Source organism: Castor canadensis, chromosome 3, assembly GCF_047511655.1.
Source record: "Castor canadensis chromosome 3, mCasCan1.hap1v2, whole genome shotgun sequence".
NCBI lineage: Eukaryota > Metazoa > Chordata > Mammalia > Rodentia > Castoridae > Castor > Castor canadensis.
Genome location: NC_133388.1, coordinates 155,765,366 through 155,777,076, shown reverse-complemented (window position 1 = coordinate 155,777,076; position 11,711 = coordinate 155,765,366). Strand labels below are relative to the sequence as shown.

Sequence of the window (11,711 nt, the reverse complement as noted above, 5' to 3'; positions counted from 1 at the left end):
AGCAAAGCTCAGCAAAGCTCAGCAAAGCTCTCAACTCTCTCCTTTATCCTTTATCCCGACAGCGTCCAAGTGCTCTGCTGGGAAGGGCGATTAAATAGCACTAAGTGTATTTTTCCATTTTCCAGGATCCACCTGGTAAAAATAAAATAAAACAAAATAAAGGGAGGCCCAGGGCTGAACTGTCATTTTTTTTTTTTTAAAGAGAAGGGGGAGGTGGTCACATGACTGCGAGTAACTGATTTAAAAGCCAAGTGGCTGCAACTCGGAGTTTGCTGCAGAGCCGCCCCTCCCGGCTGGAGCGCTGACGTCACGGAAAAGCCCCATCGCGGGCGGCCGGGCTGCTATAAAGCGCGGGCCTCGGCGGCTCCCGGCAGCGGGCGCGGACGGCGGGCACGGCGGGCACGGCATCCCAGCGCGGACCCACGCACCCACCCGAGTAAGGGGCGTCCCGGAGGGGCTCCCCCGGAGGCGCGGGGCGCGGGAGGGCAGAACTTTCTAAGTTGGGAAAAGAGCCCCTGGACAACGCGCGGTCTGCACAACTTCAGGTGCAAAAAGGATGCTTCAGGAGGGTCCCCGCCTCCGGCAGAGCGGTGGCCGGCAGGCAGCCCTCAATGACATTGGGCTTTCCCTGTCTGAATGCAATCGGCCAACTAAGGGACACTGGCGGGTGTCCCGGTTAGTGGCGAGATGTTGGGGTGTGGGGTGTGGGTGAGAGTTGCGCGTTCCGCTCTCTCACGCGTGGATCTTGCTGACTCAAACGTGGGAGCTTAACTTTATGCCACGCAGCCTAGGGGAACAGATCTAGGTGTCCCGCGAGGCGCTCTTGCAAGGATAAAGTTGGACGAAGTTGTGAAATGTCATTTAGGAGAGTCTTTGGCCTTCTTAATTTGCCTCAAGAAGACGGGAATGTCGGAGAGGACGTGGTTTGATAAGAGTGAAGCACTTCCCCTGCGAATTTGATAGGTCTCTCCCTGCCAGAATGATTAGGCTTGAGGTTGGGATGTTTTAAACCTGGGATCTATAGGCAAGAGGGCAGAGCTGAGGCATAATCTCCGCAGTGTCTCTTCAAGCAGCTGGTGAGCATCAGGGCAACTTTACTAAACATGGAAGTTCCCCAAAGTGCCTGTCCAGCCCAGCCAGGGGGAGTGATGTCATTGCCACGTGTTTCCCACTGAGGCACAAAGGGCTGCAGGATGCTGGTGCAATGAAGAGCCATGTTTAGACAAGAGCAGCTAACCTGGCCAGCTGTCCCCAGCAGCACTGACTTGTTGCTCCTCAAAGCGTCTCTGGAGGCTGTGGGTTCTGTCCCTCAGCCTTTGGGCCAGCTCTGAGTGGGATCCCAAGCTTATTTAAGGATGGGGGAAGCTTATGGGCAGTGGGCAATGATAATGGTGCTGTTTTCTCTATGTAAATGATAGCCTGCCTGTGTGTGTCCAGTTGAAAGCTTGGCTTGCTGGGGCTTGGGGACTGCTTCATTGGGATACTTGCTTCTCACCCATCTAATAAAATATCACTGATGACTGACTGTGTGTTTGAGTGCCCTGAGTTCTAGCTTATGCTTACTAATGCTGGTGTCTTGGTCTCTTTGCTTCCTAGGACCCCACGATGACTCTGAATAATGTCACCATGCGCCAAGGCACTGTGGGCATGCAGCCACAGCAGCAGCGCTGGAGCATCCCGGCCGACGGCAGGCATCTGATGGTCCAGAAAGAGCTCCCTCCGTACAACCATGGCAACCGCCACTCTGCGGCCCCTGAGGACCATTGTCGCCAGAGCTGGTCCTCTGATTCCACAGACTCCGTCATCTCCTCTGAGTTGGGGAACACCTACTACCGTGTGGTGCTTATAGGGGAGCAGGGGGTGGGCAAGTCCACCCTGGCCAACATCTTTGCAGGTGTGCACGACAGCATGGACAGTGACTGCGAGGTGCTGGGAGGTAGGTGGCTCAGCCCAGTGGGCTTTTGTCCCTTAGCAGTGATCCATGCAAAAAGAGCGAGCTTGAGTGGGTCATTTACCTGCAGAGCTGAAAGAATAATTATGTATTCTTGGCAATGGATGAGGGAGCTAGGTCCCCAGAAAAGCCCAGACACAGGCCCTCAGGTCAGGAAAATGAAAATGCTTGTAGATGTTGAACCTAACTCATAAAGGGAATTTCTGAAATTCCAAGTCTGAAGGGTCTCAGCAGGCTGATTAAAGATGACTGAGCAGGAGGTAAGGATCCCACTTCTGGCTTTTGCTGATTCTGACCTGGACCATATTTGAAGAGCTCAGTATAGACACAGTCTTCTTTCATGCTTATACATTTGTAAAAAAACTGTTAGGATGGATTCATCAGTTTGTGTCCATCAATATTAGAGACTTTTGTGAGCATAAAATAATTCAAACTCTGTATTCAAAATAGTATAGTAATTAAAAACTTTTTTTGACAGTACTGAGATTTGAACTCAGGACTGTGCTTGTTAAGTAGGTGCTCTACCACTTGAGCCACACCCCTAGCCCCAGAGTCTGACAGTTTGTAAGACAATTTTCCCTGTAGTCTTATTTCCAATATTTATTTATTGTATCCTTACCTATTTCCCATACTGTTCTGAGGTGACATTATCTCATCAATGTCTGTATCTGGGATCAAATGCAGCCTTATATTCTGGGATGTAACATGAGGATCCTATTAGCCATCAGAATCCATACAGTGTCCTTTAGCCCTGGCCTCAGTCTTAGCCTGTGTGACCAAGGCAGCAGTATGTCCCTATTTACAGTGACAGAAATGAAGGAAGAACTGTTGTGTGCTTGCCCACGTCACATTGTCTGTCCCTAAAGTCACTTATGATTATGCACAACTGAATCACAGACTTCCAGGTAGGAAGATGGCTTAGTGATGACTCACTTGTCCTTCTCACTCCATGTGTATGAATCGTACTCCTCACTACAACAGCACATTTCATCTAAGGGTTTTATTCATCTTGATTGTCTCAGCGTCAGGGAGTTCACTGCTTACAGAGGCAGCTCAGGAACTAGGCCATAAATGATGACTCATTGATGTAACATTGATTTGTCTCTCACTTCCGGAATCTCAGGGACTACAGCTAAGCAAGAGTCAGGGGAGAAACAGGGCCAGTGTCATACAGTGGATTCTCTTTTTCTTTGTGCAAACTGGTAGATGGCTGTGGCTAGAAGAGAGGAAGAGAAGGAAGGAGCTAATAGTTGGAGCGAACATTTACAATGGAATTTGTAGATTGGTTAGGTGCTTTATAGTCACCATTGTTTGTTTTGGTCCTCACCAATAGTCCTGTATTCATATGAGTAAACAGAGTCTCAGGGAGTCTGAGTAGCAGATCTGGAATTACCCAGTGGGGAAGCTGGGTTTAGAATTTGGGATTTTATAATCTTAGTTTGGTGCTTCCTGGTTCATTCTACCATTGTACCTGCTCTTTGCTGGCACTGTGCTAAATACTTGTAATACTTGCAAGAACAGAACCTATATAGTATTAATATTCACATTTTACAGGTGAAGAAAGGGAGGCTTACAAACTCATGGCACTTTCCCAAGGTGGAAAAGCTATACATGGTATGGCTAGGATTCAAACCCAGTTGTGGTTTTACCCTAATCCTTCTTCCACTGTCCCCTGCAGTCCCAGGATTCAACTTCCAAATGCCATCAAGTGCTCAGGATATTGGGTGGCTCTGTGCCAGGCTCTGGGAAACCCAGTGATGGGTGAGCCTCACCATATCCTCTTAGTAAGGATCTCAGTGTCAGTGGCCATAACTCAGAGCAGGGTGAAGTTAAAAAGTAACCATAAAGTGCTTTGATGATTGACATAAGGAGGAGATCAACAGAGAGGACTTTTTATTTGTCTAACGTGTTTTTAAGAGGGAGGAATCAAAAAGTTAGTGGACATTCAAAAGTGGGTTTCCATTAGAAAGGGATGGTATCTATGCAGCGGGTGGTATGCCATAGACATAAGACCTAGTCACACATGGCATTTGGAAAGGCAGTCTTCTGTATTGGGAAAGTTCTTTGTTGGAAGAGAAGGAGAGGAGGAGAGAGAATCTTTTCCTTACCCCCACACCAACCTTTGACAGTGAGAAGCTTCTCAGGTGACTCATCCCATCTTACATGTCCTGTCTGAGTAACTGTTGGGATCACCAGATAGCTTTGTGCTTCACAACAGGAAGGTTTTCCAAGGCACACCCCTGCATTGGTTCTCTTCTTCTTTTTTTTTTTTGGCATTAACCATAAGAGAATCTACATAATATTCTCATCACTATTTCTCCTAATAAAGATGGATGTTGTATAGTTCTACTGCGACAATCTTGTGACTGTCTGTGCGCATTTGTTGCCATTCATTCATTTCTAAGCCGTTACTGAACATACACCACAGCACTTGGGGAGGCAGTGTGGGGACATGCAGAGTCCCGGGACTCCCTCCTTAGTGGTGGTCACAGTGTGCAGTGGAAGGCAGACAAATACTGACTCCAAAGCAAGCTAGGAGAAGGAGAAAGTGCTACGAAAAAGTGGAATTCAGAGGAGAAAAGAGTTCTGGCTGTGGAAATCAGAACAGGCTTCATGGAAGAGGTGATCTCTGAGGCCAGCCAGGACCTGGGAGCCCTAAGCTAGGTGAGAAGGCTCTGTGCACACACACAGGAGACAGGATAGAATACTGGATTGGAGTCGATGAGTGGTTTAGGTTCCTGTGGTGACACTTATCTGGGGTTCTCAGACAAGTCACGTAACTTCCTGAAGCCTCCTCATTAATCTAGTCCAGGTGATACTGCACGGGTGGAGTGAGGAATTAAGAAGAGTCGTTGCATGTGCCTCGGGGCAAGTGGTGCAGAACCACATAGGTAGTAGGAGATGGTTCACAGCCACATGGTATCTGTTTCATTCATTGGATAAATTTTTGTCAAGCACCCAGTACCTGATGTGGGTATCAGGGGATACAGTAAGCATAGTGTAAACCTCTGCCCTAACATCTGGGGAGTGGGAGACAGCAAATAGGAAGATAAGTCAGTTACATGTGTTGTGTGTTAGATGATCGCCAATGCAAAGAAAAAACCATAAAACAGGAAAAGGAGTAAGAAGTATTGGTGGGAGAGAGGTGTTGAGTTTCTGAATCAGTGAATAGGAAACACTTTCCCCAAAGCAAGGGGACAAGACTATAGATAGAGAACGGAAGAGATTCCAGGCAAAAGAACCAAAAAGAAAAATGAGAAATCAGCTGCTCAGCAGGCAGAGACTGGGAGGATTATAGTTCGAGGCCAGCCCTTTCAAAAAGTTAGTAAGACCCTATCTCAGCAAATAAATGAGGTGTGGGGGGGCAGGCCTGTAAGGAGGAATAGAAAGAAGGATCACAGCCTGAGATCAGCCCCAAGCAAAATGAGACCTTATCTGTAAGCAAAAAGGGTTGGTTTATGTTCCAAGTGTGGCAGAGCATTTACCTAGCAAGTACAAAGTCCTGAGTTCAAGCCCCACTACTGCCAAAAAAAAAAAAGAAAACTGATAAATCATTGTGAAAAATCATAATTTTCAAATGATGAAATTCAAAATAGGAAAGCTTAGAGTAGGGATGGGCTCAATAGTGTGGGGGTTGAAGGGAATCCATCTTGCAAAAGCCCCAGTGAGGCTGGAGCTCCTCTCTGTGCTGCAAGTGAGCTGACTGCTGCTCTGTTGCTGTACTTAGCTGAAAACCAAGTCAGTTAGTCTGAGGCAACTGCATAATTTTTTTTTTAAAGGAAGAAAAACTACAGCCCAAACAAGGACAGTCTCATATATTTTTCTTACACTTTTCCAAAGAGGAGAAATGTCTCTGAGCTCAAATCTCCTGAGATTGCCAGCAAAGGCTGAGAACTACCCACTGCAAGGTAGCACTGAAAAGCTTAGGACCAAATGAGCTTGGAGTTAATGCATCCTTATCCCCTCATCCGTTCATTCTGAGTCAAAAGCTCTTTTTTTTTTTTTTCCCAGTATTGGGATTTTAACTCAGGGTCTACACTTTGAGCCACTCCACCAGCCCTTTTTCTGTGATGGGTATTTTTGAGATAGGGTTTTGCAAACTATTTGCTCAGGTTGGCTTCGGACTGCGATCCTCCTGACCTCTGCCTCCTGAGTAGCTAGGATTACAGATGTGAGCCACCCGTGCTGGCTCAAAAGCTCTTAAGTGAGTTTATCCTCCTAAATGGTTTTCCTATATAAAAGGTCCAAGAATGATGAAAATGAGCATCCTTTAATTCTAGTGGTTTAGTGATACACACTGCAGAGAGGTAGGCAATGTATTCAGTGAATACCAGAGGGTTTCCATCACCTGTTGTTGAAAACAGTCACTTATCTTTGTGAATATTTACATAATTGGTTGCATGTTTAGTAAGTATATATTTTTAATAAAATTTTTTATTAGGATATATTCATTTTACAGGGGGGAGTCATAGTGACAATTCCGATTAGACTTATATTGTGCATTATTTACATTGCCCCCATCATGTCTCCCCCTCTACCCCCTCCCCACCCTACTTAAAGCAATTGCAAGAGGTTTTTTAGTTCTTTGTAAGTGTATTTTTAGCATGACTTTCTACATTACCTTTTATGTCAAAGTGTCGCATATTCACCTGACTCCAATATCAACCTTCTTTCTTTTCCAGAAGACACATATGAGCGCACCCTGATGGTTGATGGGGAGAGTGCGACCGTCAGCCTTCTGGACATGTGGGAGAGTAAGGTACGAGGAACCTGCAGCTCTCAGTGGGTTTGGTCAGGGCTTGCCTCTCGGCAGGCTGTTTAGTGCAAGGGTAGCCCTGCCCTACATAGTGCTGTTGTACTGAGGTGGGCTTGTTTCCTTGCTTAAACTGTTTACTTGGGAAAAACAATATGGTTGGAAGGCACAAGCCACTCACAGATGCACTCTGAGTAACAAACAAGCTGTAGTGCTTTGCCTTTAGTGCTATTAAAAAACACAAAAAGCATATTTGTTTCAGGGAAAGTTCAAACAAGCATGAACGGTTATTTTCAATGACAGAGAATCATCTTGTATGAAGTTGACATTCTCGATACGTGTCTTCGACATTTGCTTTTTAAAGGTTTTGGGCTTCTCAGCATATATTTGAGGCTTTCTGTTTGTTGAGAGCCTTCCTATTCTCACAAAAGGATTCTTAATTTTGTCTCTTGGGAAAGACAAAAGGAAGTTTTTGGAAAGTCAGAAAAAGCCCATTTTTGGTAACTTAGATGCAAGTTGGAAATACTGCTTGGCAGAGTTGTTATGTAATTTATCAACTCAAGCTGTAGGAGAAATGGGAAAATAAAACCTTTTGGGCATAAACACTATGCAGGATAGCAATCTTAACAGCTCCCAGATAGCTTGTAGTCATGGATGACTGACACATTTTGGGGAGTGGGAAGCAGTCTTTTTCCTTTCTGTTATCAGCAAATTATCTAGGATACACATTTTGTTCCTTCAAAGTGAGTACTCATTTCCCAGGCCAATTTGAGCTCATGGGAGATTTCTTGTTTCATTAGGGGGAGAATGAATGGCTCCACGACCACTGCATGCAGGTTGGGGACGCCTACCTGATTGTCTACTCCATCACAGACCGAGCAAGCTTTGAGAGGGCATCTGAGCTGCGAATCCAGCTCCGCAGAGCCCGGCAGACTGAGGACATTCCTATCATTTTGGTTGGCAACAAAAGTGACTTAGTGCGGTGCCGGGAAGTCTCTGTCTCGGGTAAGAGGGGTGGGCCCATACTGTGGAAACCATCCCTGGATCACATGAACTTGTCTTCATATAGGTGCTTCTTCCTTCCTCTTGCATGAGGCTGGACTCATTAAAATGCTGCATGGCGTCTGATGTGTACCTTGTAAGACTCTACAGTCCCAGTGGACTATCTTCCAGGTGGTTGCTCGCCTTTGTCCATCTGCCTGCAGATTCCAATCTCCTCGCCTGGCTTGGGGTGGTGGCCTGAAAGTCCTGTAGGGAAGAGACCATGCTTGGTGATTTACTGGCTCTTTATCCTTTCCTTTCTCTGATGCCAAGAGTTTGGGAGAGGGGAAATAATATCTTCATGCAAGGAGGCTAGGGAACTCTGATTTAGGGGAACTGTGGGAAAGAGTTTCACTAAGAAAAAGAATTATGTTCTGGCTGCTGCTAGTTCCTTTAAACTCTAGATATATCCTCCCACCCCTCATGGCTCCCTAAATTTCAGTTAAGGCATCAGTCTGATGGACACATATACTTTTTCATAGTTGGTTCAAGGATAATTTCTACTTGCTGAGTGGGCAAGTGCTTTTAAGGATCTTGAGATTTTATTGGCCTAATACAGATTTGGTCCCTGATACAGCTGTAAAAATAAAATACAGCCCTGCTCAGGGGCAAAGACACCCTGGCAAGGCAATGCATTCAACTACTGGTAGACGCGTCTTTACTACCTTGACATGACCGTCTACAGTAATCATTTCCCACCAGACCAAAATCTGGACACGTGGTTCTGAACACAATGAAATATTTGAAATTGAGACTGTTCCAGAAATCTTGAATAGTTTGATATGACTATTCATTTGTAAAATCCTCAATTTTTTCCCCAAATATCTTAACACTACTTTCTTTCTTTCTTTTTTTTTTAAAGAGAGGTAAGCCAAGTAGTAGAATTCTAATTTTCAATTTGGGTAACTGAATCAGGAGAAAGGGTATGGGTTTAAAAACTAAGCGGAATTCACTGTCCCAGGCTGTGGGAACTCCCTGAAGTTTTTAAAAGACCCCACTCAATTTCTTCATCTACCTGATGGGGATAATTTATTTTCTATTAAGTTTATGAGGATTAAAAATGTTTATAAAGAACTGAGGCTGGATTTTGGCATGTAGTAAGGTCCACAATAAATTAAGGCTATGGCTTTTGCTGCTATAATTAATATCACTATATTTGATGAAATTGGACCTCCACACAGTGAGTTTGTGGTGGACCAGCTGTAATAAAGCCCATATTTCTTGTATCCAGGGATCCTCCTGTAACTTCTTCTCTGTCTGCGCTGAGGGTGGACATGTCACAGTGGCCTTCTCTGTCCATGAAATAGCTGACTGACTGAGCGCTGTCCTGAGGGCATTCTGAACAGGAGTCCTCAGGCTTTCCTGTGTGCTGTGTAGGGTTGTGGTCTGCAGCCCCTCTCACTTTCTTCTCTCCTTTTCCTTCCCAGAAGGGAGAGCGTGTGCAGTGGTGTTTGACTGCAAGTTCATCGAGACTTCCGCGGCTGTGCAGCACAACGTGAAGGAGCTGTTTGAGGGCATCGTGCGGCAGGTCCGCCTTCGGAGGGACAGCAAGGAGAAGAATGAGCGGCGGCTGGCCTACCAGAAAAGACGTGAGAGCATCCCCAGGAAAGCCCGGCGCTTCTGGGGCAAGATTGTGGCCAAAAACAACAAGACCATGGCCTTCAAGCTCAAGTCCAAATCCTGCCACGACCTCTCTGTGCTCTAGGCGCCCACTGTCACCCAGATGCCATCCTGATGGACATCGTTGGTGGCCATCGAAGCCAGTAATCTATATTAGATTGGATACTTAAGTATTGTTAGACATGGCTTCCCCTGTTGCAGCCGGGAACTAACCATGCAGCCTCCTGGCAACGGAATGCGTGAGAAGTGAAAGATCTCCGTCAAGAGTCAATATCTATTCATTGGAAAAGCCTGACCGTGTATGTGGATACCCAAGACTCATGATAGGGTGTGTTTGGGGCTCCCATGAGTTTTTTCCCTTCCTTTGTATAGGAGAGAATTGAAGCTTATTTAAAAAATGCCTAGGAAAGGAACTTTTCATCGTTAAAATTTTGTCCAGTGTTCTTATATTGGATTTTGAGCCATTAGGTCATAAATATAGGAAAGCTGTCAAAACGTTTATTCAAAAGAGAACTTTCTATACACCCTATCTTCATGGAGCTAGAACTTTATAACTGGCCCCATCATGGTTGCCACCTCTGCTCCATTAAACTGTGAAAAGAAGTGAAGGACCTTGCTGGAAACTAAAGCATGAGAGTGTTTGTTCAATGTCTGGAGGGGGATTTGTAGAATTGACAACTGATGTGTGTACCACTTATAGAGTCAAAAATTATATCTTTACTTGTGTGTCTTATAATTTTTTATTTAGGCGAAATTATTTTCTTCAAAGTCTACTTAGTCAATTCACCTTTTATGCTTTATTCTTTTTGAAATTGTGGAGCCATCATAAAACTGTTTTTAAAACCTGAGTTATTGATAACCTGCAGTGTAAAATGCCAAATTTCTCACTGTAATCAAAGGTCTGAATTTTTATAAAACATGTAACATAAAAACTTCCAGTACTTTGGGTTGAACCTTGTATTCCATAGCTCTGCTCTATTTATTATTATTTTGCAAAATAATCATTTTAACATTTGATAACATATTTATGAGCATATTTCTTAGTAAGAAAAATGTCCATTTTGTTACCATTTTGTATCTTTTTCAAAATATGCAAGTTTTTACCTATATGTCTTCTAATAAAAGGAATGAAATCTTTGAAAAGAAAGACATTCTATTTTCTTCCCCAAACAAGACAACTATGATTATCTTTCTATCACTTTTAGAACAAGCATATTCCAAAGAGACAGACCTATTAGCTTCTTTCTTTTCCTCGTCAGCAGTGGCCCAGTCATTATCTGTTTTAGAGTATCCTGGTCATCTCTCCTTAGGAATCATAATTCACAGGATTGCAAAGTTATTTTTGGTTGATTCAATTGGGAAATATTTGGGGTCATTTAAATGCTATGTAGAGTCAAAGCTGATTGACCTTGTACTTCTGTCTGACATATCCCTGACTGAACAGATGGGCCCCCTTTTGTTCTCTGAGGGCTCATGGTCTTAAGCTTGACTAAAGCATTAACGGGAGTTAAAAAAGATTAGAGAAGGGGAAGAAAACTAGTGATTTTCGACCTAATCTCTAGCCAGGCAAAGCTTTATCCAGATTCTCCTTTCTATCACTAATACATTAACCATGTGGCATCTCTCCAAGGGCCTTTTGCGACCCTTTTGAAGGAGTGGAATCTCCTGATGTTCTCCTTTCCCTTCTTCTCTGGCCCCTACTAAAGCCTCTTTCACCTCCCTGTCTTTCTGAGTTTGAAGTCAGACATACTGGTTGTGACAATCTTAGAGCCTTGCAGCTTGTCTAAAGCCACATGGTTTTAAAGGGCAACTCTGCTGTTTAGTCAGTCACTTCTTTTTCAAGCTGAGGGCAAAAGTTCCACTTCTCCACACTTTGCATCTTTGAATTGCTCTAAGAAATCATGCTGGGAGTAATAAGAGGAGAGATTCAGGTTGCACAGGTCTGGGGTGAGTCTTGGTTATGCTTTTTGACATTGGTTTGTCTTTGGAGTAAAGATTAAATGTTTTTAGGCATCCATTTTCTCATCTGCAAAATGGGTTTGCTCATAATGCCTACCTTGTGAGGGTCTTGTGGGATTAACACCTTTTAATTTGCCGTGCAGTAGTGAGCTAAAAAAATGTTAGTTTTGCTGGGCTCAGTGGCTCGTTCCTATAATCCCAGTTACTTGGAAGTGGAATATAGAAAGATCAGGGTTCAAGGACAGCCTGGCCAAAAAAGTTAGCAAGATTCCCCCATTCCAAGAGAAAGCCAGGTGTTATGGTATGTGGCTATAATCCCAGCTGTGTAGGAGGTGGAGGACCATGGTCCTAGACTGTCCCTGAGCAAAAAGCGTGAGACCCTATCAA

The 11,711-nt window shown here is 44.5% G+C and overlaps 1 protein-coding gene across 4 annotated transcripts; it reads left to right on the top strand.

The window, feature by feature from the left end:
- The first annotated feature begins 292 nt into the window (after window positions 1-292).
- Gem (GTP binding protein overexpressed in skeletal muscle) lies at window positions 293-10,512 on the top strand. 4 transcript variants are annotated; one of them, XM_074068850.1, is made up of 5 exons: window positions 293-436; window positions 1,597-1,936; window positions 6,634-6,710; window positions 7,505-7,709; window positions 9,173-10,512. In XM_074068850.1, the coding sequence occupies exons 2-5, from the start codon at window positions 1,606-1,608 to the stop codon at window positions 9,448-9,450; spliced, it is 891 nt and encodes a 296-aa protein (XP_073924951.1). In that variant the 5' UTR covers window positions 293-436; window positions 1,597-1,605; the 3' UTR covers window positions 9,451-10,512. The 4 variants fall into 4 exon arrangements, with proteins under 4 accessions (XP_073924951.1, XP_073924952.1, XP_073924953.1 ...); XM_074068851.1 differs by having other exon boundaries at window positions 400-545; XM_074068852.1 differs by lacking the exon at window positions 293-436 and adding an exon at window positions 657-675.
- Window positions 10,513-11,711: the final 1,199 nt, after the last annotated feature.